This window comes from Mercurialis annua, linkage group LG4 (genome assembly GCF_937616625.2).
Source record: "Mercurialis annua linkage group LG4, ddMerAnnu1.2, whole genome shotgun sequence".
NCBI lineage: Eukaryota > Viridiplantae > Streptophyta > Magnoliopsida > Malpighiales > Euphorbiaceae > Mercurialis > Mercurialis annua.
The window spans coordinates 24,878,982-24,901,991 of NC_065573.1; the positions used below are offsets into that span (position 1 = coordinate 24,878,982).

The following is a 23,010-nucleotide window of genomic DNA, read 5'->3' on the forward strand; positions in this document are numbered from 1 at the left end:
TGCCATTGAACACAATTAACTCAAGCATTCTTAAAACAAATCAGGATATGCCACAACATTTCCTTGAAATCTCATTACAAATTTACCATGTAAATATATCGTCCTTTAATAGTACGCTTCAAAATTCGTTTTGAAATTAAAATCAAATACGAAAACTTCCAAATTTTGCTGAGCCCCAAGGTTAAAACAAAATCACATTTTGTAAAAATCTCTTCTTATTAATCAGTTGCTTTAAAACGGATACCCAAGTATCTCAGACAATAAAATTATCGAGCTAGCCGAGTCATTACAACTACCAAGCTCAACTCCTAAATTTGGGTGACCCAAGTCGAACCCAAAACAATCGTTTATAAAACGTATTTAAAATATTTGTAAATCCGGAAAAGTATTTTAATAAAATTTCCATCCCTTCAAATTTTGGGAGCTCAATTTAAACCAACCGCTAAACGGTAATTTAAAACTCAAGTGAGAAATCTTTGATTTCAAACATCTATTCTGTAAATCCCAAAAATTTAAAATGCTGGCATACTACAACATGATAAAATAACTTCAACGTTAAATTCTTAAAACAATGATTTATCTCATAAAATATCATTTGAAACCATCGCTTGTTAACACCAGGCCAAACATAATATTTCAAAATATTTACTGGCAACTCAACCAAAAACCATCTTTTTAAGAATTTAAAATTAAACTTCTCTTATAATTCTATGTCGAAACACAAATCGGATAAAACAATATTCTCGATAAAAATCTTTAAATCAACATGTGGTCAAACAATGCATGACCATCAAACACGTTTTAAGGTTTAACCCAAAATCTCTTTAATTGAAAAACAAGGCTAACGCCCAACATACGATCACATTTAACATCAACAATTGAGGCCAAAGCCAAGATGTACTTTATTAACAAGGCAAAAGCAGTTCAACGCATCACGTAAAATAACTGTAACATTACCATAAATTCTAAATCGTTTTAGGCATAAACGACAAGTTTTATCAAACAACATCATACCCAAGTATGAGTCTTTAGGAAAATTTACCAACCTATGATTTCCCGAGAAATCAAAAGCAATTATAATCACCCAAGTGAAATAATCTCATAATGATAAAATACATCAATTAACATCCAAGTGAAATAAATTGTCAATCAAAGCATCAATACCAAATAAGGACTGACATACATCACCTATAGGATGTAGGCTGAAGGTTTGAAAACAAATGATGACGTTTAAAAGACAAGACACGAATCCTAATTCCGCAGTAGTTCCTATGACACGGCATCAACTTAACATACCAAACTAATAAACACATAACATGCATAAGGCCTTGGTTTGAAACCAAAGCTCTGATACCAAGTTTGTCACAACCCATTTTCATGAATCGAGACCGGCGCTAGGGTATGGGTATGGTTGTACCAAAACCCGTAGCAAGCCTCGCGGAAATCAAATAATCATTTAAACCTGCAGAAAACTGCTCGGGGGCAACCGAGACTCCAACCTAAGTCTAGCAATTTATACTACAGTTCTAATATAAATAACTTCAATATCTTAAATGTTCAACATCATGCCTTATATATAACAATATCGTAATCCAGAGTAATCATGCCAAATATAATAATCGAATATATCGACAATCCCAAAGTGTAGTATCAAATGAAATAAATAACTAGTTCTACTGCGGTCTAAGAGTTTGAAAACAGAAACTAGTTTAAATAACATAAAAACCTCCGAGGAATCAAAAGAATCGGAGTGAACCAGCTTTCAAATCATAAACCTGGAAAAATTGGGAAAACAACGGGGTCAGATTTACTGAGTAGAGTTTATATAACCATTTACATTTATTAAGTTAAAAACCTTTAAAACGTTTAATAAAACATTTTCATTATGGATTATCAATGAAACCCTAAACCACAATTCTAAATCCATTGTCGTGTCGGTGAGACGTATCTCAATAACCGATCCCCGACTATCACTTAATAAATAGTGAGCCCGGGAGACGTATCTTCCACCGGTGCCCTCACTAAGGTGAGACGTATCTCAAACCTACCTCAATACCATAATCATTACCGGTGCGCACGCAGTCCCGATGATGCCCATCGAGTAGCACGTTCCAAATCAAATCCACAATGCCGGAAACAGTTCAAAAGCTGCTTATACATATATATATATATATATATATAAAATAATACATTTGCTTAATAAAGAGGTAAATAGAGATATAAACTCACTGCTTGCAAATCCACGTGAAAAACCTGGCAAGCAACTAAACCTGTTTCGACTCCGAAGCACGAGCAGTCGACGTGTCTAAAAGAAGGCATAAAACATAATTAATATCATCCCCTAACTCTAGAGAGTACTAGACAACACGTAGGACTAGCACAGATATCAACCAATCCAAAGTACACACCATCAATATGTAACTACACATATTTAGCCAAAATGTCAAGCATTAACCGAAGTAGAGTAATCATACATATTCAACATAACCAAAGTCATACGATAGTCAAGTCCAATTGAGTTCCCACTTTTAAAACATAATCCGGAAAACCATTTCAATAACTTAGTTAAAATCATAAAACCAAGTTTAAACCAAAGTGGTGAGCTAGCCGAGTTATCACAACTGCCAAGCCTATACTCACGAATTGGGCGACCCAAGTCTAACCCGAACCAAACATCCAACCAAAGTAAAACAATTCGTTTAAAGTCCGGAATCATTTAAATATACCAAAGTTTCAATTTAGAGAAATAAGGGAATTCAAATTAAACATTAAAACCCAAGTATAGCATCATGATTATAATTCGATAAAAGTTCGCAAAGGACAAACACAACCAAATAAGAAAAACACCAATATACAACAGCCCTATCATGCTTAATAATCACATTTTATATAACACATGTCATAGCAAAACATTTGCAATCAATTAATGTATTTTTCACGACATCAAGCCAATTAAGAATTCATGGCACTTAGCCCAAAACTAGACCAAACATGAATCGCCAAAACAAAACACCTTAGATCAGTTCATATAAATGCCATAATCAATAATATGAAAGTAATTCAGATCTTAAGTCATTACAAAGCATCGAATCTGAAATCAAAGCATTTTAGTGTAAAACTAGCTAGTTTGCAAACTAAGCCAACACGTACCAAAACATTTATAATTCAAACTCCCAAACTCATTTAGATCAGTAGTATATCATACATAATTTCAAAATACCAAACCAACTCAGATCTAAACTCATGCCAACATCCCTTAAACAATCGATAACGCATTTTCGCTAGAATTTGCCTAAACATGCTAAACAAACCAAATCATGCATTCGACAACCCAAATCATATAGCCACTGATCCTAAATCATATAAACATCATATATATCATCTTAGAACAGTAGGTACATCATCGCAAAACATTTATGCAATTACAACTCTTAAAGAACCCAAATTCACCATTTTACGCAATTTCAGCTAAAACAATCGAGAGCATGCCAAAGTGTTGATACAACCAACAAGATCAGTTCATAAACATCAAATCCATCAAACATATCATACATATCAGTAACCTAAGCATAGAATCTCAATTTCATAGATTCAAACCAGTAAATCGATTAAAATACAACAATTGCTAGAAAAATCCTAACATTGATGAATCATGCCAAACGCTTTTCAAAACATGTAACATCAGTTTATATATGTACAAACCATCATTTTATCCATACAAACTCAGTAGCATAAGCATGGCATGACAATAGCAACAATTCACTTCATTAAAATCCTATATTATGCATTTCTAGGCAAAATCACATAGCAATGAATTCATGAATCAAATGGATATGAAAACAATACCTAAGGATGATGAACAATAAGATAAATAATGTATTAACCCAAGGTTCAAGGGGCTGGACCGAATTTAATTTAATCCACAAGCCTCCAACGAAGAACACAACGTAGAAATCGCGTAGATCTTGCGAGTAGGATGTAAAATCATATTCTTAGCGGAATGAATCACATCCGGACTTGTTAGAAAGAAGAAATCAAGTTCTTTAAGTGAAGAAATTCGTTTTTAGGGTTTGGAGATTAATGGGGGCTAGGGTTTGCAACTTAAGGGGTCTATTTATAGACTCCTGTGGGCTTTACTTGGGCTGCAATTAAAGCCCACGGTTTAAAAGGTAGTTTTAGAGTTAGAAACCTCCAAATAACAATCCAACCGACCAGATTTTAGTAAATCCTCTTAGGAACAATATATCCAAAGATGAGCCCGATCCGACCGTTCAATTGTGAGATATCAACGTTTTACTAACACATGGCAGTTTTGGAAAACATGGGAAAACAACTTCAATAAATACCCGAAAATGAATCGAATCAATATCTAATACCCACACGATATATGTGTAACATACAAGATACAAAACAAGGCTCAATCAAGGTGTCTCAATGCAAGAACCAATCCGAAATCAAGTAAAAACATAACGAGAAAAATACGGGGTATTACAACAGTATTGTTGTTCATCGCTTATACTATTTGAATTACCTCGTTGGTAATATTGTTGTTTTTTTAATTAATTTAAAATTGATCAAAAACCATCTCAATACAAATTAAATAGATCAATCAAATATTAATTAAAAATCAACACAACATGAAATAGACAAACTATTTTTTTTAAATCATCCAATTTTTTATTTGTTTTTGGATTGCATAGCAACTCACATGCTTGAGATGGTTAAGTTCAATCATAGACGTCAATTGGGTTGCCGTTCCTCTTTTATACTAATTATGTCTATTCAGTATTAGATGCAGTTTTTAGTTTGTCTAATTTTTCACGATGATAAGTTTGTATTAATTTTCTCGTGATGAGTTGCTGCCTACTCCTGCCTACACATCTTCAAAATATTGCCAAAAAATTCATCACTAAAGCAGATAAAACAAGAAATGATATAAAAGCTAGCTACAAATAATAAACACAAGTTACTAGTATATCTAATGAATCACTAAGTTTACTAGATTTTTATGTCAATTGAACGCAACTTATAAATTTAAGAGGAAAATCCATATCCTTCTAAAATAGAATTAATGTTATAAAAATTCATCAATTTTATACATTTTTTTATTTAATCACGCCGCTTAAAAATCGTCATTTTCATACACGAATTACTAATTTTTCTCAAATTCATACACCGTTTAAAAATCCGGAAAAAATTTCTGAGTTGGTAACCGAATAGTGACATGTCATAACAAACCGAGTAGTGGCACGTCAGCAAATTTTGCCGCATTTTAAACGGCGTATAAATTTGAGAAAAATTAATTGTTGGTGTATGAAAATGACGATTTTTAAACAGCGTGATTAAAATGAAAAAAAACGTGTAAAGTTGGTGAACTTTTATGACATTATTCCTTTAAAATAAGTGTTATATAAGGTGAAATACACGGATGAATCAAGTGCGAGAATCGGACATATTAATAAAATATGACAAATTTAAGACTGATTTCACCATAAAATTATAATATGTGTTGTATGACCATTGTTTGCAATTTAAAGAAGCAAACTACTATTTAAGTCAAAAATTTAAGGAGTTTTTATACAAAATACTATTTTCTTTTACAATATTTTTTTTTACTACTCCTTCATAAAATTTACATTTCGTACCATGTATTTCTTTTAAACTAATTTTTAAAATATAATTTTTATACATGATTAATGGTAAAAAATTATTGTTAGATTAAAAACTTAAAAAAAATCAAATTGTAGATATGAAAATGAAAAAAGAAAAGAAAAGAAAAATGAACTTCATATCTAAATCAAAATAGAATAACAATAACAGAAAGATCAATTTAAATGATAATTGTAACGACGGTAGTAATAAGGAACAAATATAATGGCTTCAATGGAGAGACGAAGATGGAACATGACGATGGTGAAGATAGTGCAGCGACGACGGTAGAGGTAACATTTCAGATATGAAAGAAAAAATAAATACCAATGAGCTATATCTCAAATGGTGTAAGCGCTAGGCAACAAACTGTTAAGTCGTGGGTTCGTTTCCTCCACAAGCGCTCTCCCTTTCAAATTATCAAAAAAAAAAGATTATTATATTTTTTCTATGGTGATGGTGGCTGGAGTTTAGAGAGAAAGAAGAAAATGAGAAAAGAAAAAATACAATGAATTTAGGAGAGTTATGAATTTATGTAAGTATTTATAGTAATAATGAAAAAGATATGTAATAAAAAAACATATAAGTAGAGAGAAATTTTTCGGTAGACTCAATCATCCACCAGGAACAAGCCATAATTTTTTTTGGAGGGATTACAAAGAAAAAAATTAGATAGCTGGAGGGGTATAAACGTTTAAAAAAAATTGATAGGTCAAAAAGCTGGAAAAAAAATATAAGGATAAAAAAGTAGAAATTGAAGGGAGAGGGGGACTAATGCCACTACTAACCTTCCCTTGGCTCCGTCCATGTCCATCACATCGTTCGTAAACTAAATTTATCACATTATGACACGTCATTGAAATAATGACACTATCATAATATTACTATTTAAAAGTGTAAAAAAATATTAAATAAAATTATAATAATGCCACTATTTTAGTGACGTGTCATAATGTGATAGGTTAGTTCAGGAATGACGTGTCAGACTGAGTTTACCTAAAAATCTTTCATAATTAGATTTGTATACACTAGTTTTATAATGTTAAAATATATAAAGTATTTTTAAAAAGGGTTAATGTCATAAAAAAATATTAACTTTATATGTTTTTCAATTTAATCACGTTTTTTGTCATAAAAATTCATGAATTTTTTTTTAAAAATTCATACGTATTTTTGACGTAACACTCATTCATTAGTTAAAAATGACATCCACCTCAACAAATTATATCAATGAATGAGTATCAACTCAACATTGTGTATAGATTTAAAAAATATGAAAATTGATGTATTTTTATGACAAATTTTAAAACGCGTGATTAATTGAGAAAATATGTAAAGTTAGTAAATTTTTTTATGACATTATCTTTTTTAAAGATCGAATTAAAATTTGGCTTCTTTAAATAAGTACCCTACATGGCTATAATTAATTAGATTTTTACTGTTGACCAAAAAAAAGTTGATGATATATTTTTTAAGTTTTCAAATTGCACAAATAACTTTATGATATTTGAGGATTACTATCAACTATAAAAAAGGAAGGAAGTGGTTAAAAGAATCAAAATCTCCTATAAAATCTCAAAGAATAAATATATAGCAATTAATATTCAAGAATCTTTAACAATCCTTAATTATAGTAACTGATAATTTGAATTATATGCCATAAACGGCAAAAGGGAAACCAAAAAAATAAAATAATTAAAAAAATGAAAACAATAAGCATTTGAGAAACAAAAAAATCCAGCAAAATAAGAAATTCACCAACTCATCATAAACAATCAACAAATATGAATACACAATATAAATTAATTTATTTGTAAAAAACAATTGATATACTGTCAGTTTACATGTAGTTAACCGTTAATAAATTAAATTTAATTAAAAAACTATTAAAATCATAAAATTATTTTTAAATAAATCTAACAATAATATAACCTAAAATTAACAGTACATCAAATTAGTTAACTGTCAGTTAACCAGTAATCACTTATTAGTTAACTTTAACTAATAAAAAAAGATAATTAACATTCTGATAGGTACATGTTTTAGATAACCAACACAAATATAGTTAACTAATAATTAACCGTTATGAAACATATAATTACCCCCTAAATATTTTCAAAATTATTCAAATATAACAAAAAAACAATTGAACATCAAATTTCAATTATTTTAAAAATAATCATACGTATAAAATAACTGTTAGTTAACTATTAGTCACATATTAGTTAACTGTAATTAAAAAAAGTAATTATCAATATATATTCATATTTTATATAAAAAAATCATACAAAGTTAGTTAACTATTAATTAACCATTAGAAAACATATAGTTAACATTACAATAATTAACCATTATTTTTACATCATTACTAATATCCCAATTACAATAAAAAGACAACAGCTACCAGCCACCGCGCCTTCGTTCATCGTTCGCTTTCGTTCATCGTTCGCCTATCTTCGTCCCACTCCAACGACTGCTTTCTTCGTTCAACTCAAACCGCCTTCATTCATCGTTCGTCTATCTTCGTCCCACTCCAACGACTGGTTTCTTCGTTCTACTCAAACTGCCTTCGTTCATCGTTTTTTTCATCAGTTTGACAGAAAAAAACTGCAATATAAAAAATAACAAAGACGATTCAAAAACATTAGAAATGCTTGCAGAATTAAAGTTTCTGCTATAAGTTAACTAATAGTGTACTAATAGTTAACTAATGGTTAACTAACATGGATACTGACATTAATTATTTTTTAAAAATGTAGGAATGATAACGTTGAAGGTTGTTGTTATTATAAGATCAAAGGAGTTTTAATTAAAGACGATGCAAAATTCTGAACTCTAAAAGCAATAACATATAAGGAATTTTTAGAATAATTATCTTGACATCAACGGGCGGAGGAGCAATCGGTTTGTTCTTTTTCACGACATTGACAGTGAAATCCTCGAAATCACTGCCACTCCCTTCTTCTTTTACATGAACTTCAATATAAAAAAACAAAGACGATTCAAAAAATTTAAAAATAAATTGTAGAAGAAGAAAAATAACCCACCACCACCACGACCTCCCGCCGACCTCCACGTCCGCCATCGAATCTTCAACCTCTTCCACGACCGCCATCATATGTTTTTCTTTGTTGGAAATTTCTCGGTCGGTGGTTGTGTGTTTAGCAACCCTTGTTTTCGCCATTTTTTAGAGGAAAAACCTAATTTCTATTCAAATTGGGAATATTTTCTTAATGATAGGAGTTAAAGATTGAAGGAGAGAATCTAGGGAAGATATATTTGAAAAGAAGGAAAAATCCTAAGAAATAGGAAACTACCTAATCGTGTGTGTTACTAGAAATAGCCATGTATGTATTTGTCAAATTTCAAAATCTTATTTGTGAGATATATAACTTGTTAAATCAAAAAAAAAAAGTTCTCAACCGTAAAAAACTAAATTGAATTTGCTGACAGTATAAAACTAATTATTTTGATCCAAAATAGTATATGGGCTAATTTTCTCTTAAAATTTTAATTATTTTTGTAAAAAGCCCAAAATTTAAGTCAATCCTTATTTTTAAGAACATTTTCACTGAGTTGGATACTTATCTAGAAAAGACCAAAACGATAGGCTGTCTAAAGTTTGAGCCCATGAATTTCGAGCCTTTGCTATAGCATTTCAGTCCACATTCAAATTCAAAATGGGCCTTAAAGTCTTGATAATCCTTTATACACCGCTAAAATTGGGGAGGTTTGAAACCATCAGAAAAAAAGTTTACGATATTCAAACTATTCGAATCCGACTTTTAACTTAGTTTATATTTAATAAAAAAAATAAATTATTATTTTAAAAAATAATTATTAATATATTTTAGTTTTAATTTTTATATATTTTAATGTTAATTTTAATATATAAAACTCAATCAGTTAATATTCCTCTAAATATAAGGTGTTAAATAATTAACATCGTTAAAAAGTAAATGAATATTTTAAATTTGCAAAGGTTTGTTGGATCGTGAACTTAACATTTTTTTTTGATATATTCAAATTCAGCTCGAAATTAAATTCAAGTAGATGAAGCTCGAAATTTACTTACATATGTTAAGGTAATTTCAATTTTTTTAGTTTATTTCAAATAATTTTTGAAACAATTTAAGTCACTCATATTTATAATAGTCACGATGGAGAATGATATGAATAAATGTGTAAAAGTAGTTAGAAGTAAATAAAAAGACAGAACATTAATTTTTTTTAATGATGAAAATAAATTAATGTGCTAAATATTTAATCATTTGAATTTATTATGGGATTATTTTTCAAATATCTGTTTTGAGTAAAATATTTACACTATTTTGACCCATTTTTTCTTCTTATCCTACATTACCTAATAAACTAATTTATTTACCAAAAATACCTACTATATAAAGAAGCGTTATCTCATTTTAGGTTAAACTTTTACATAACCACTTTTTTTTCTCTCTTTTCTCTCCCTTTTTCTCTTTTCTTCTTCTTTTCTTTTTCTTTTTCATTTGATTTCAGTTTATCTCATCCGATTACTTTTCTGTTCGTCTTTTCCGTTCGTCTTTCCGGTCGCACTTCCGTTCGTCTACTTCCGATGGATTTCTCGTCGTTTTTGGTCGTTTTTCCGTTCGTCTTTTCCGTTCGCGCTAGTCCGTTCGTCTTTTCTGTTCGCGCTATGGATTTCTCGACTCGTTTTTAGATTTGTGTAATTTTTTAAATTTTTTAATGATTTAAATATTTTGTAAATAAATTATTGTAGATCTATAATTTTTTGTTTATAAAATTGTTCTATTATTCATATAACTATTTATTTTGTCTTCTCTTATTCATAGATTTGTTTATTGCTACTGATTTTGTAAAGAAAATATTGATTTATGGTGTATTTGTAATAATTTTATAATATCTTTGCGTTTTAGTGTATTTTTGGTGTATTTCTGCCGTTTGTTTAGTATATTTATGGTGCATTTACAGTGTTTATGGTGTATTTGCAGTGTTTCATGGTTAAACCACAAAAACACTACAAAATGCCATAAATACACTACTTATACACTATATATACACTAATTTTACACTATATAAACACCATAAAAACATTATATATACATTACTGTTACACTACAAAAAAATAAAATAAAAAATTACAGGAAAAAAATCTATAAAAAATAAAAATGAACACTATATATATATTAATCTTACACTATATAAAAGAACTGCCGGTCGGTTCGGTCGGTTTGGTTGACCGAACCGAAAAAACCGAAAACCGAAATTGAAAACCGAAAAAGGTATTTATTAAATTAAAAAAAAAGTATTTTTCGTAAATGAAAAAAGTTAGAATAAAAAAGTCAAAACTTGCAATGTAAAATTGTAAATAAAATGCTAAAATATGTAGTTTGGGAAATTACCACATTTATTATTGGGAATGCCAACTCGTCTCTTCTGTCATTGTTTTAAATCATTTTTAAAATATTAAAGAATTTACCCGTTATAAACTATTGGTGCACTAATGCAGTAACTGCACTTTTATACCCTTTCCTTCTCATTACAGTGAAATCTATTTTCACCCCTTAACTCAGTAACTACGCTTTTCTTTTACTTTTTCAATTAGAGCTTAATCCAAGTTTTATGTTTAACTAAATCATGTTTTTACTTTTTGAATCAATTTAACTACGAAAGAAGGGTGTTTATCCCATATAATTATGGCACCGTATTGTATATACAACAAGCTAATAAGTATTTGTGATAGAGGATTTTTAATTATTATTTTTTTATCACTAAATATTTTACATGTCTAACGGAGTATTGTTTGTCGCACGAATGACATAACACAATAGTTGTATTATATAATTATCTATAAAAACATTAGCATTTTACATATTAACACAAAAGATGTTTTGCTTTTAAGAAAATGCTTAAAAGAAATAATCAAATCCCTATTCTCCCCAACTTGCCACAAAATATTTAAAAAATCAATTTTAATTATTAGATCACTTTTATCCGAGACTTGACAGAACTAGATCATTCTCATCCCCTTGCATGAAACACACATCCCAATTTGAAATTAGTAAACAAATTTAAAAAAATCTTAATATTTAATTTTTCTTTTAGATTGACACTTAATCCTTTTAACTTTAAATTATATCTTTATAATTTTTAAAGTCCAAAAATTTAGCAATTTGTTCATGCTTTTTCCATTTTACCTCAAACTAGTACTTCTCCATCAGCTATCACCGCAGCTTCGACTTCCATCAACATTCATCCATTACTATTTTTTATTTCAAAATCCTACTTAATTCTCTCTCATTTTCAAATCTGTTAATAATTAATTTTTTTTATTAATTTCGTTAATAATTTGATACTCAATTTTAAACGATTTAATTCATCATTTTCAATTGATATCTCAATTTCAAATAATTTTGTATTTTATTTTCAATTCTATTAACTATTGGTGCAAAAAATTAACATAAATTTCTAATAGTTACATGTAACTAAAGAGAGGGGTTATTAAGTAATTTTTTTTAAATAAATAGTACTCCCTCCGTCCCGTTTAAGAAGTCCCATATTCTATTTTGGGATGTCCCATTTAAAAAGTCTCATTACTATTTTTAGAGTACTTTTCCATTGAATACCCTATTTTACCTTTATTTTAGTCATCTTAAGAGCATCTCCAATGCATTCTCTAAATATATCAAACTCTCTAATTTAGAGAGTTTTATGCAAAATTTGAAGTCCAATGGACTCTCCATAATTTAAATTTAAAGAAGAGAATGAGTTTGGCTCTCCACATGTAGAGAGTCAAATTCACTCTCTACTTCTTATCTTTTTAATAAAATTTCAAATTCAAAATATATGTACTATCTTTTTGTTTTTAAAAATATGTGTTTTGATTTTATTTTAATATAAAAAATTATAGAAATAAAAATTATAATAAAAAAGTAAATATAATAATTAAATAAATTAATATTTATTGAATAAAACTTTATATTTAGAGAGTCTATTAAAGTAAAATTAAAAAATGTGCTCTTTATATGCAAGATGCTCTCTATTTTATAAAATATGCTCTCTAAAATAGAGAGTACCATTGGAGATGCTCTAAAAGAGTTCTATGGAAAATTCCACTATCATTAATAGGGGCAAAACATGAAAAAACATGAAAAGACAAGAATAATTAATATTTTTTTAATCTGTGTATAAAGTCAAATGGGACTTCTAAAGTGGGACGGAGGGAGTATTAAATTATGAAGTATGGTACATGTGACGAAGTACTAGAGTAATAAGGACAATTTAATACTCTCCTCATTTGTACAAATATTAGTTTTTTTAGTTTTTTAGTAAAATTGCACAAATATCTTTATTAGATGGGTATCTTAGTAATTCACAAATTCGATTTTTGAAATAAATAAACCAAATGCTGTCATAGTATCGTGTATACGACTCTTGATTAAGACAAATCTCTAATTAATGCAAAACTCTCTACATTTTCTTTAAAACAAATTGAATTGCCGCCATTTAAAAACATATTGCATTATAAAGTCAGCTATGTTATAAACTTAACGATAATATAGATAATGCTTATAGACTAAACTAATTAATAATTAGTGATCACTCAATAATGCAACAAGAGAGCAAATATTTGGGAGGAATTTTACTTTTTGATGAGTATTTTCAATTGTAAAATTTACATGGATGGAAACCTATTTATAGGCAATTTCACCCACCATGTAATTAATGCATTTACATGCACGTCAAAAATGGAGGGTTGAAATTTTTTCACCTAATTGGATAGGTAATTTTGTCATACACCATATTCACATTATATTCATAACACTCCCCCTTGGATGACAAAATGTTTGTTCCAAAGTACGCTATGTCGTACTGCCTCATTAAAAACCTCACTAAAGAAAAACCCAATGGGATAAAAACTTTAGTTAGGGAAAAAGAGTGCAGTGCGTAATTTCTCCCCCTCATTGCAACATAGATTATCCTTCATGTATTTCGCAGATGGCGCATTCCAATATTATGAACATGTTTTCTAAATATTGCTGTAGGAAGTGCCTTCGTGAAGAGATCAGATGAATTGTTATTTGATTGAACATACTGGATGTCAATTTCTTGATTCTTTATGAGTTCTTGAGTGTATGAAAAGAATTTTGGAGGTATATGTTTGGTTCTGTCACTCTTGACGTATCCTTCCTTGATTTGTGCTATACATGCAGCATTATCTTCGTATAGAACAGTTGGACTCTTATGGACTGGAAAACCACAAGATTCTTGAATGTGTTGTGTTATTGATCTAAGCCACACACATTCCCTACTTGCTTCATGTAATGCAATAAGTTCAGCATGATTTGAGGAAGTGGCTACAATTGTTTGTTTCTGTGACCGCCAAGAAATTGCAGTACCTCCACTTGTAAATACATATCCAGTTTGAGACTTAACCTTATGAGGATCAGACAAATAACCTGCATCTGCATAACCAATCAATTCTAGATTTGAATCGTTAGAATAAAATAAACCAAGATCAGTGCTTCCACGAAGATAACGTAATATATGTTTGATTCCATTCCAATGTCTCTTCGTGGGAGCTGAACTGAATCTTGCCAATAAATTGACGGAAAAGGATATGTCAGGACGAGTGCAATTAGCGAGATACATAAGTGCTCCAATTGCACTGAGATATGGTACTTCAGGACCAAGAATATCCTCATTTTCTCCACAAGGACGAAATGGATCAGTTTCAACATTCAGTGATCGATTAACCATAGGAGTACTTAAAGGATTTGCTTTATCCATACCAAAACGTTTTAAGATCTTTTCTATATAATTTGACTGATGCACTAATACACCATTGTGCATATGTTCAATTTGTAAACCAAGACAATATTTGGTTTTTCCAAGATCTTTCATTTCAAATTCTTCCTTTAAGTACACACTTGCTTCATTGATCTCACTGTCTGTTCCAATAATATTTAAATCGTCAACATAAACAGCTATAATCACAAATCCGGATGTTGATTTCTTGATAAAAACACATGGGCAAATAAGGTTATTCACATAAACGATTATACCACATGCGTCCTGATTGTTTTAACCCATACAAAGATCTTTGCAATTTGATTGAATACATTTCTTTGGGTTTTCTATTTAATGCTTCAGGCATTTTAAATCCTTCAGGGACCTTAATATAAATATCGCTATCTAGCGATCCATACAAGTATGCTGTTACAACATCCATGAGACGCATTTCTAATTTCTTAGAAACTGCAAGACTGATCAAATATCGAAATGTAATTGCATCTATGACAGGAGAATATGTTTCATCATAATCAATTCCAGGTCTTTGAGAAAAGCCTTGAGCAACAAGTCTAGCTTTATATCTTGTGATTTCATTTTTCTCATTTCGTTTTCGTACAAAGACCCATTTGTACCCTACCGGGTTCACATCTTTAGGTGTGAGGACAACAGGTCCAAACACACTTCTCTTGTTAAGAGATTCTAATTCAACTTGCATAGCGTCTTTCCATTTATCCCAATCATGTCTATTTTGACATTCAATAACCGATCTCGGTTCGGGATCCTCATTTCCATTTATGATATCACATGCAACAGCATAAGAGAAAATTTCGTCAATATTTTCCATTGTGTCTCGATTCCACACAATCTTTGTATTATTGTAATTAATTGAGATTTCTTCTTTATTCTCATTTGTATCCTCTTCTGGGGTACTGTCTTGATTAATTACATTCATATCCTCTTCTGGGGCATTGCCTTGGTTAACCTCATTTATTTCCTCTTCTGGAGTATTTTCTTTATCTTGTGTTTCTTCAGGAACACCTTTCTCTTTGCTAGCATGATCGAGATTGTCTGCTCCTTTTCTTTTCCGAGGATTTTTATTTTTTGAACCGATCGGTCTTCCACGCTTCTGGCGTGTCTTTGATTCATGAGCGACTTTATTTTCAGAATTCTCTTTTGGAATCTCAACTCTAGCAGGGGCATTAACTGCTGGTATATATGATTTAGTCACTCTTTTTGTATCTGTAAATGCATCAGGTAATTGATTTGCAACAGCTTGCAAATGCACAATCTTTTGAACTTATGTTTCACATTGTTTTGTGCAAGGATCAAGATGCAATAATGAAGGTTCACACCATGCAATATTTTTATCTGATTGTTTATTTTCTCCCCCTAATGGTGGGAACTCTTCTTCATTAAAATGACAATCGGCGAAACGTGTTGTAAAAACATCACCTGTTAAAGGTTCAAGATACCTAATTATGGATGCGGACACATAACCAACGTATATTCCCAATCTTCTTTGAGGACCCATTTTCGTGCGTTGTGGTGGTGCAATTGGCACGTATACAGCACAACCAAAAACCCTAAGATGGGCAATATCTGGTTCTTGACCAAATGCTAATTGTAATGGGGAGTATTTATGATATGCACTAGGTCTAACACGAATTAATGATGCAGCATGTAATATAGCATGTCCCCATATAGAGATAGGTAGCTTAGTTCTCATCATTAATGGTCTAGCAATAAGCTGAAGGCGTTTAATTAGAGATTCAGCTAAACCATTCTGTGTATGTACGTGTGCAACATGATGCTCAACTGTGATTCCAACAGACATGCAATAATCATTGAATGTTTGAGATGTGAATTCACCAGCATTATCAAGTCTTACCCTTTTAATTGTGTAATCAGGAAATTGAACACGCAATTTAATAATTTGAGCAAGAAATCTTGCAAATGCAACATTGCGAGTTGATAATAAACAAACATGTGACCATCTGCTGGATGCGTCAATTAATACCATAAAGTATCTGAATGGTCCACATGGTGGATGAATTGGCCCACATATATCACCTTGAATTCTTTCAAGAAACAAAGGTGATTCATTTTCAATTTTAGCCGGTGAAGGTCTCACAATTAATTTTCCAATGGAACAAGCTGTACATGACATATTACTTACTTGAGGAATTTTTTCACCTTTCAGTGGATGTCCTTGTGCACTGTCAATTATTCTCCGCATCATTATTGATCCTGGATGACCCAATCTTTCATGCCATAATTTTAGTATTGAAGCATTGCAATACTTTTTCTTTTCAGCCATATGTGACTCGACCACATTTATATATGTATAATATAAACCAGAAGAAAATGTGGGTAATTTTTCAATTACATGTTTCTTACCTGAAACATTTGTTGTAATATGAAGATATTCTATATTATCATCATTTTTTGTCTCAATATGAAATTTATTCAGACGAATATCTTTAAAACTTAACAAGTTTCTTTGAGACTTGGGGGAAAATAATGCTTCATTAATGGTAAGTATAGTTCCCCCTTGTAATAGAATAATAGCTCTTCCGGAGCCTTCAATTAATTTTACCTTACCAGATATTGTACTGACATTTGTCTGACATCTTTTAAGATTTGAAAAATATTTTTGGTGTTTGAGTATAGTGTGGGTTGTCGCACTATCCACAAGGCATATGTCTTCATTACTGAACTTGGACGAAACAATATGCTGAGAATTATCCATATGCTTCTTAATTCAAACAAAGAAAAATTCACCATAAGAAATTATAGAATAACATAACAATACATAAGTAAGTAAAAACATTACAATACATGCTGGATTAGTTTTCATTATTATTGTTCTCAAGAAAATCAGAAACATCTAAATGTGTCATGTCTATAGAGTCATTATGCATCAGACTGTGGTCAAAATCATCATCAGAAACAAAATTTGTTTCTATATTCTTTCCATTTTCCTTGAGAGAAGCTTGGTAAAGCTCAACAAGATGTTTGGGCGTACGACAGGTACGCGACCAATGCCCAGTCATGCCACATCGATAACATTTACTATCGACATTTTTCACTTGATGTTTGTATTGTCCACTGTTCCTGTTTTCTTGTTTCTCCTCCTTCTTATCCCACTTCTGGTGGTGATTCTTATGCTTAAAGGAGTTATTATAACCGACATGGTTGTAATTATTTCCACCTCGACTGTAACCATGACCACGACCACGACCACGACCACGAGGAGATCTATATGCGCTCGCATTTACTTCAGGAAATGGAGCAGAACCAGTGGGTCGTGCCGCATGATTTTTCATTAACAGCTCGTTATTCTGCTCAGCCACTAGAAGGCAAGAAATCAGCTCTGAATATTTCTTAAAGCCTTTCTCACGATACTGCTGCTGGAGTACCACATTAGATGCATGAAAAGTGGAAAATGTTTTTTCTAATAAATCTTCATCAGTAATTGTTTCTCCACACAATTTTAGCTTTGAGCTAATTCGGAATATTGCAGAATTGTATTCACTAACACTTTTAATATCCTGCAATCTTAAATGCATCCAGTCATAACGAGTTTTTGGAAGAATTACAGTCTTCTGATGGTCGAAGCGTTCTTTTAAACTATTCCAGAGAACAAATGGATTATCTTCACTGAGATATTCATTTTTTAATCCTTCATCAAGATGATGGCGAAGGAAGATCATTGCTTTTGCACGATCTTGAGTAGAGGCATTATTTCCCTCTTTAATAGTGTCCTCATGACCTGAGGCTTGCAGATGTATTTTTGCATCTAGTATCCATGACAGATAATTTTTTCCAGATACATCAAGTGCCGTAAATTCAAGCTTTGTAAGGTTTGACATGATTAAACTATCACATGAAAAATAAATATAATTAGAAGTAATATTTATTTATGCGATAAAAACATAGAAATAATAATCATTTATTTTCAAGATTAAACAAACAAGTACAACCATCATATTTTGGCTTATAAATATGCATAATCAACAATTATTGCGGCAACTAATAAAGGTAGAACAATAAATACAAAAATACCTAAATATAAATAAAATTCTTCCCACGGAAGATTAAATATACCAATGAGTATTAAACTAAGTAACATAATAATAATAATCCAAAATAGCTTCATTTTTGAATTTTTGAAGATTAAGAGATGAAAAATTGTGTAGTGAAAATAAATAGTAAAGTGAGTATATATAGAGAAAAATATAGCCGTTTTATTACCGTTATATAGCCGTTTGTTACCGTTATGTAGCCGTTAGGTTATTTTATATATTTTTTTTTGAATAAAATTATTTAGATGAAGACAACAATGAATTAAATTAATTATGATATAAAAATATGTATATTTATACTAATAGTGCCAACTAAATAAAATCGTTTATAGCAAGGGGATTACCACTCAAGCATCAACGATTAAAATTAAAGTATCAAATGATTATTTATAGGAGGCTTAGCCTTCCATATAAAAATTAATAACATAGATATAAACATAATAAATTAAATATTAAGCAAATAAAATTTGTAGGAGGTATAACCTTCCATTAATTAAATAATTAGACAAGTATTAAGGTTAGAGATTTACCTTTGGAATACTTTACCGAATTTTCTTGGATTAGGGAATCGTAAACTAATAGAACGATCGTGCTGATAACGTGTTATAAACTTAACGATAATATAGATAATGCTTATAGACTAAACTAATTAATAATTAGTGATCACTCAATAATGCAACAAGAGAGCAAATATTTGGGAGGAATTTTACTTTTTGATGAGTATTTTCAATTGTAAAATTTACATGGATGGAAACCTATTTATAGGCAATTTCACCCACCATGTAATTAATGCATTTACATGCATGTCAAAAATGGAGGGTTGAAATTTTTTCACCTAATTGGATAGGTAATTTTGTCATACACCATATTCACATTATATTCATAACAAGCTACACATTTAAGATACTACTATTGTTCTGAAATTTTTAAGATAATTTTGTTAATTGATGCTATTTTATCATATTTGAGAGTATAAATCATTATGCAAATATTGAGATTATCAAAGATTATTAAATGAAGGTATTATTGGAACTTGAAAAAATTTAATTTAATTTAATTGACTAAGTATTCTTTTGACTAACCAATGAGCTACAACTTAAGGATAATTATACAACAGAACGGCTGTGTCACGTCATTCGTGTAATAAACCAACGAAACGTTAGCTAGCTGCTAATATTTAATAAAAAATAAGCAACAATTAGAATTTTTTTATCGCAAATGCTCATTAATTTGTTATAAAAATATCATGACACAACCTTTATATGAGATAAACACTCCTAACTTAAATAGCATAAGCGCTAGGTAAAAATCTGTTAGGTCGTGAGTTTAGTTCCTTTCACAAACACTCTTCCTTCCGTAACTATAAAAAATACGATTTTGACTAAAGATATTTAAGACAATTTAATCAACCAACTTTTAAAAAAAATCAGCCTACAATCTGGAATATTAAGTAAAAAATGAAAATTAACTTACTTTTGTGGACGGTGGAAATATTAGTTTTATAGCTATGTCAATTTATAGCTATAAATCTGTCAGGAGAAAAATGTCTTCTCTCCCAACCAAAAACCCTCCACCACCAACCCTAAACCCTAACCCTAAAACCACCACCACCAACCCTAACACCAGCCACCAATCTCCTTCCCCAGCAAATCATGTCGTGTACTTTGAGAACTTCCCCAGATCTTGGAACTATCTCAACCTACAGAATGCTTTCGCAAGGTATAATCTTTACGGTAGAATTTCTATCGCTAGAAGATTGAATTCAGCAAACCGGTGCTTTGGATTCCTACGGATTGATTCGTCTATCAATATTGATTGGATTTTATCTCAGATTAACATCATCTCAATCGGAAAGTACAGGCTTCGTGCTTTCATCGCAAAATATCCAAACCCAATTAAGTCGACTATTTCTCCTGCAACATCATCAGTGGATTCCAAACCCATCAATGTTGATATTAATCAGCACAGAGGCTCTTCAATTCGGGATAACAGAAGCTTTGTTGACATCCTACGTAAACCTACTGCCTTGTCGAAGAACTCCATGCACAAACCAGCATCCTTTTTCTATTCTGATAGATCGAATAACAATCAATGGCTATCAAGATCGGTAGCTGTTAATCTGAATTCGGTTGCCACCCTTGTCACTGTTAATGACTATTTGTCAGATTTACATGTTGAGTTTGAACATATTTCAATACTTGGGGGCTCAGACATCCTAATCACTTTTTCCTCATCCGCTGAAGCAGATAAGTTTCTAGTCGACAGGCCAGGCTCAAAAGATGGAATATTTCAGGCGTGTTGCAAATCCGAAGACTATCGCAAATCTGACTATCGATTGGCTTGGATCAATATTTCTGGTGTACCTCTTTCCTTGTGGGAGGACGATTTCTTTTTATTCGTTGGGAATTTGATTGGTGAATCAGTAACTGTTCATGAGGAAATTGCTTTGAAAGACCGTCTAGATGTGGGAGCAGTTTTGGTTTCGCTTAAAGGTCCTCGTATCAATCAAAATCTGCGTATTAACTTCCATGACAAGACATGTTTTATACATGCTCTTGAAACAGATAGAGCTATTTCTTTTTCATCGGATTTGGAGATTTCAGAATCGGGTTCTGATGAGGCACATAAGGAAAACACCAATGCAGCTTCTTGCGAATCTCCCTCTTCCTCTTCCTCGATCTCTCTCTCTTCTTTAAACAGCAAGCAAATCCCTTCTCCGTTAAGGGATAACCTTTATGACAGCAACAAGATTCTTTCAACAGGAAAGAATACCCCTTTAGCCATCTCTGACTTAAACTCAAACAGCGAAGGTCATCTTAACTGCATTAACATACCTCAAATCCAAAAGGTTAACAATTCAAGTGAGGTATGTGTTAAGATATTACCTGTTTCAAATTCTACTTCTTCCGCTGTTCCAGATTCTTTACAGATAGTCAGCAGTATTACTCCTTCTGAGACCCCCACTCCTTCTCCAAATTCTATTTGGATCACCTCTCGCAAGAAAACTTCAAGAAGACCTTTTAAAAAGGTAGATATCATGGGTAATATTGAATCCCTGTCAAACTCGATTATTGGTACTGACAATGATATCTCAGACACCAATTTTCAGTGCATGAATAATGTTTTTTTAAAGTCGCAGCAGCAGGGAACAGTAAACGAACCTGATGAGGCAACTTTAACTTGGAATGTAGGGAAGGAAATCGAGTTATTTTCTGAAACAGGAAAAGACTCTATCATTAAGCAGTTAGCTGCTAACATCACAATGAGGAATGAGAATGTCTCGAGCTGAATTTCTTGTTCTTTTCCAAGGTTTTATTGTTGATTATATGTCGTTTCCTTTTAAGTTTATATCCTGGAATTGTAGAGGGGGTATTCTGAGCTCCCGTAAACAATCCGACATCCGCAACTTGGTGTCAAAACATAATATTACTGTCCTGGGTTTAGTAGAAACGAAGAAAGAAGTGATTAATGAATTCCTTGTCCGCAAACTATGGCCAAATTCAGATTGTAATTTTTCTTTCATCCCCTCGTTGGGATCATCAGGAGGACTTCTTTTGATTTGGAACTCTTCCTTGTTGACTATTACCTCCTTATCTCAAGGTAACCGCTGGTTATGCATGGATTTTTTATGGTTTGGATCCCCTATAAGACATGTTCTGATTTACGCAAGCAACTTATCCGAAGAGCGTATTATTTTTTGGGAAGAACTTAAACCTTTATTGTTGTTTCAAGGGTTGATTATTTTCAGTGGAGATTTCAATGAGATTACCAACCCGTCAGAGAGGTCTAATTGTTCAGGTTACTCTCCGTCAATGCTTGCTTTTAATGACTTTATTAATGACTCTGAATTGTTAGATGTCCCTCTCCAAGGTCGTTCATTCACTTGGTACAACTCGATTTCAAGATCGCGGATTGATAGATGCCTAATTTCAAGTAATTCAGCAACTATTTGGCCTTTCTTATCTATCTCAGCTTTGGCAAGATTACACTCAGACCACACTCCTATTCTTTTTCAGTCAGCTAACGACATCGACTGGGGTCCGAAGCCGTTTCGTTCTCTTGACGCTTGGTGGGAACATGTTGATTTTGAAACCTTTATTACTACTTCCTGGCACTCTTTCTCAGGCCCTGGAATCAACTACTCCCTAGTTCAAAAGCTTAGAAAGTTACGGCAACTGATTAGAAATTGGAATGCAGACATTTTCGGCAATCAAAATAAACGTATTTCTCAGTTATCTGATGCTATTGACACTCTGGAAACAGCAAATGATACTAGAGAGTTAACCTTGGCGGAGGTTGATCAATTGGATACTTGGAAAAGAGATCTTTGGCAAGCTGAAAAACGATTAGACTCAATTTGGGCTCAGAAATCTCGCTTAAATTGGTATATGAAGGGGGAAAGAAACACTAGATTTTATCATAGTGTGGCTTCAGTCCATTTTAGAAATAATCGTATAGCTGAAATTCAGTCCGATAGTGATAC

At 31.4% G+C, this 23,010-nt stretch overlaps 1 protein-coding gene and 1 long non-coding RNA gene across 2 annotated transcripts; both read right to left on the reverse strand.

Annotated features, from left to right (window-relative positions):
• Nucleotides 1-1,754: 1,754 nt before the first annotated feature.
• On the reverse strand, nucleotides 1,755-4,479 carry LOC126676686 (uncharacterized). Its single transcript, XR_007640380.2, has 3 exons — nucleotides 3,847-4,479; nucleotides 2,230-2,305; nucleotides 1,755-1,775 (listed from the first exon to the last, which is right to left on the reverse strand). It is a non-coding gene; the product is annotated as an uncharacterized LOC126676686 (long non-coding RNA).
• A 12,809-nt stretch (nucleotides 4,480-17,288) lies between these two features.
• LOC126678483 (uncharacterized) lies at nucleotides 17,289-18,314 on the reverse strand. Its single transcript, XM_050373379.1, has one exon. The coding sequence runs from the start codon at nucleotides 18,312-18,314 to the stop codon at nucleotides 17,289-17,291; it is 1,026 nt and encodes a 341-aa protein (XP_050229336.1).
• Nucleotides 18,315-23,010: the final 4,696 nt, after the last annotated feature.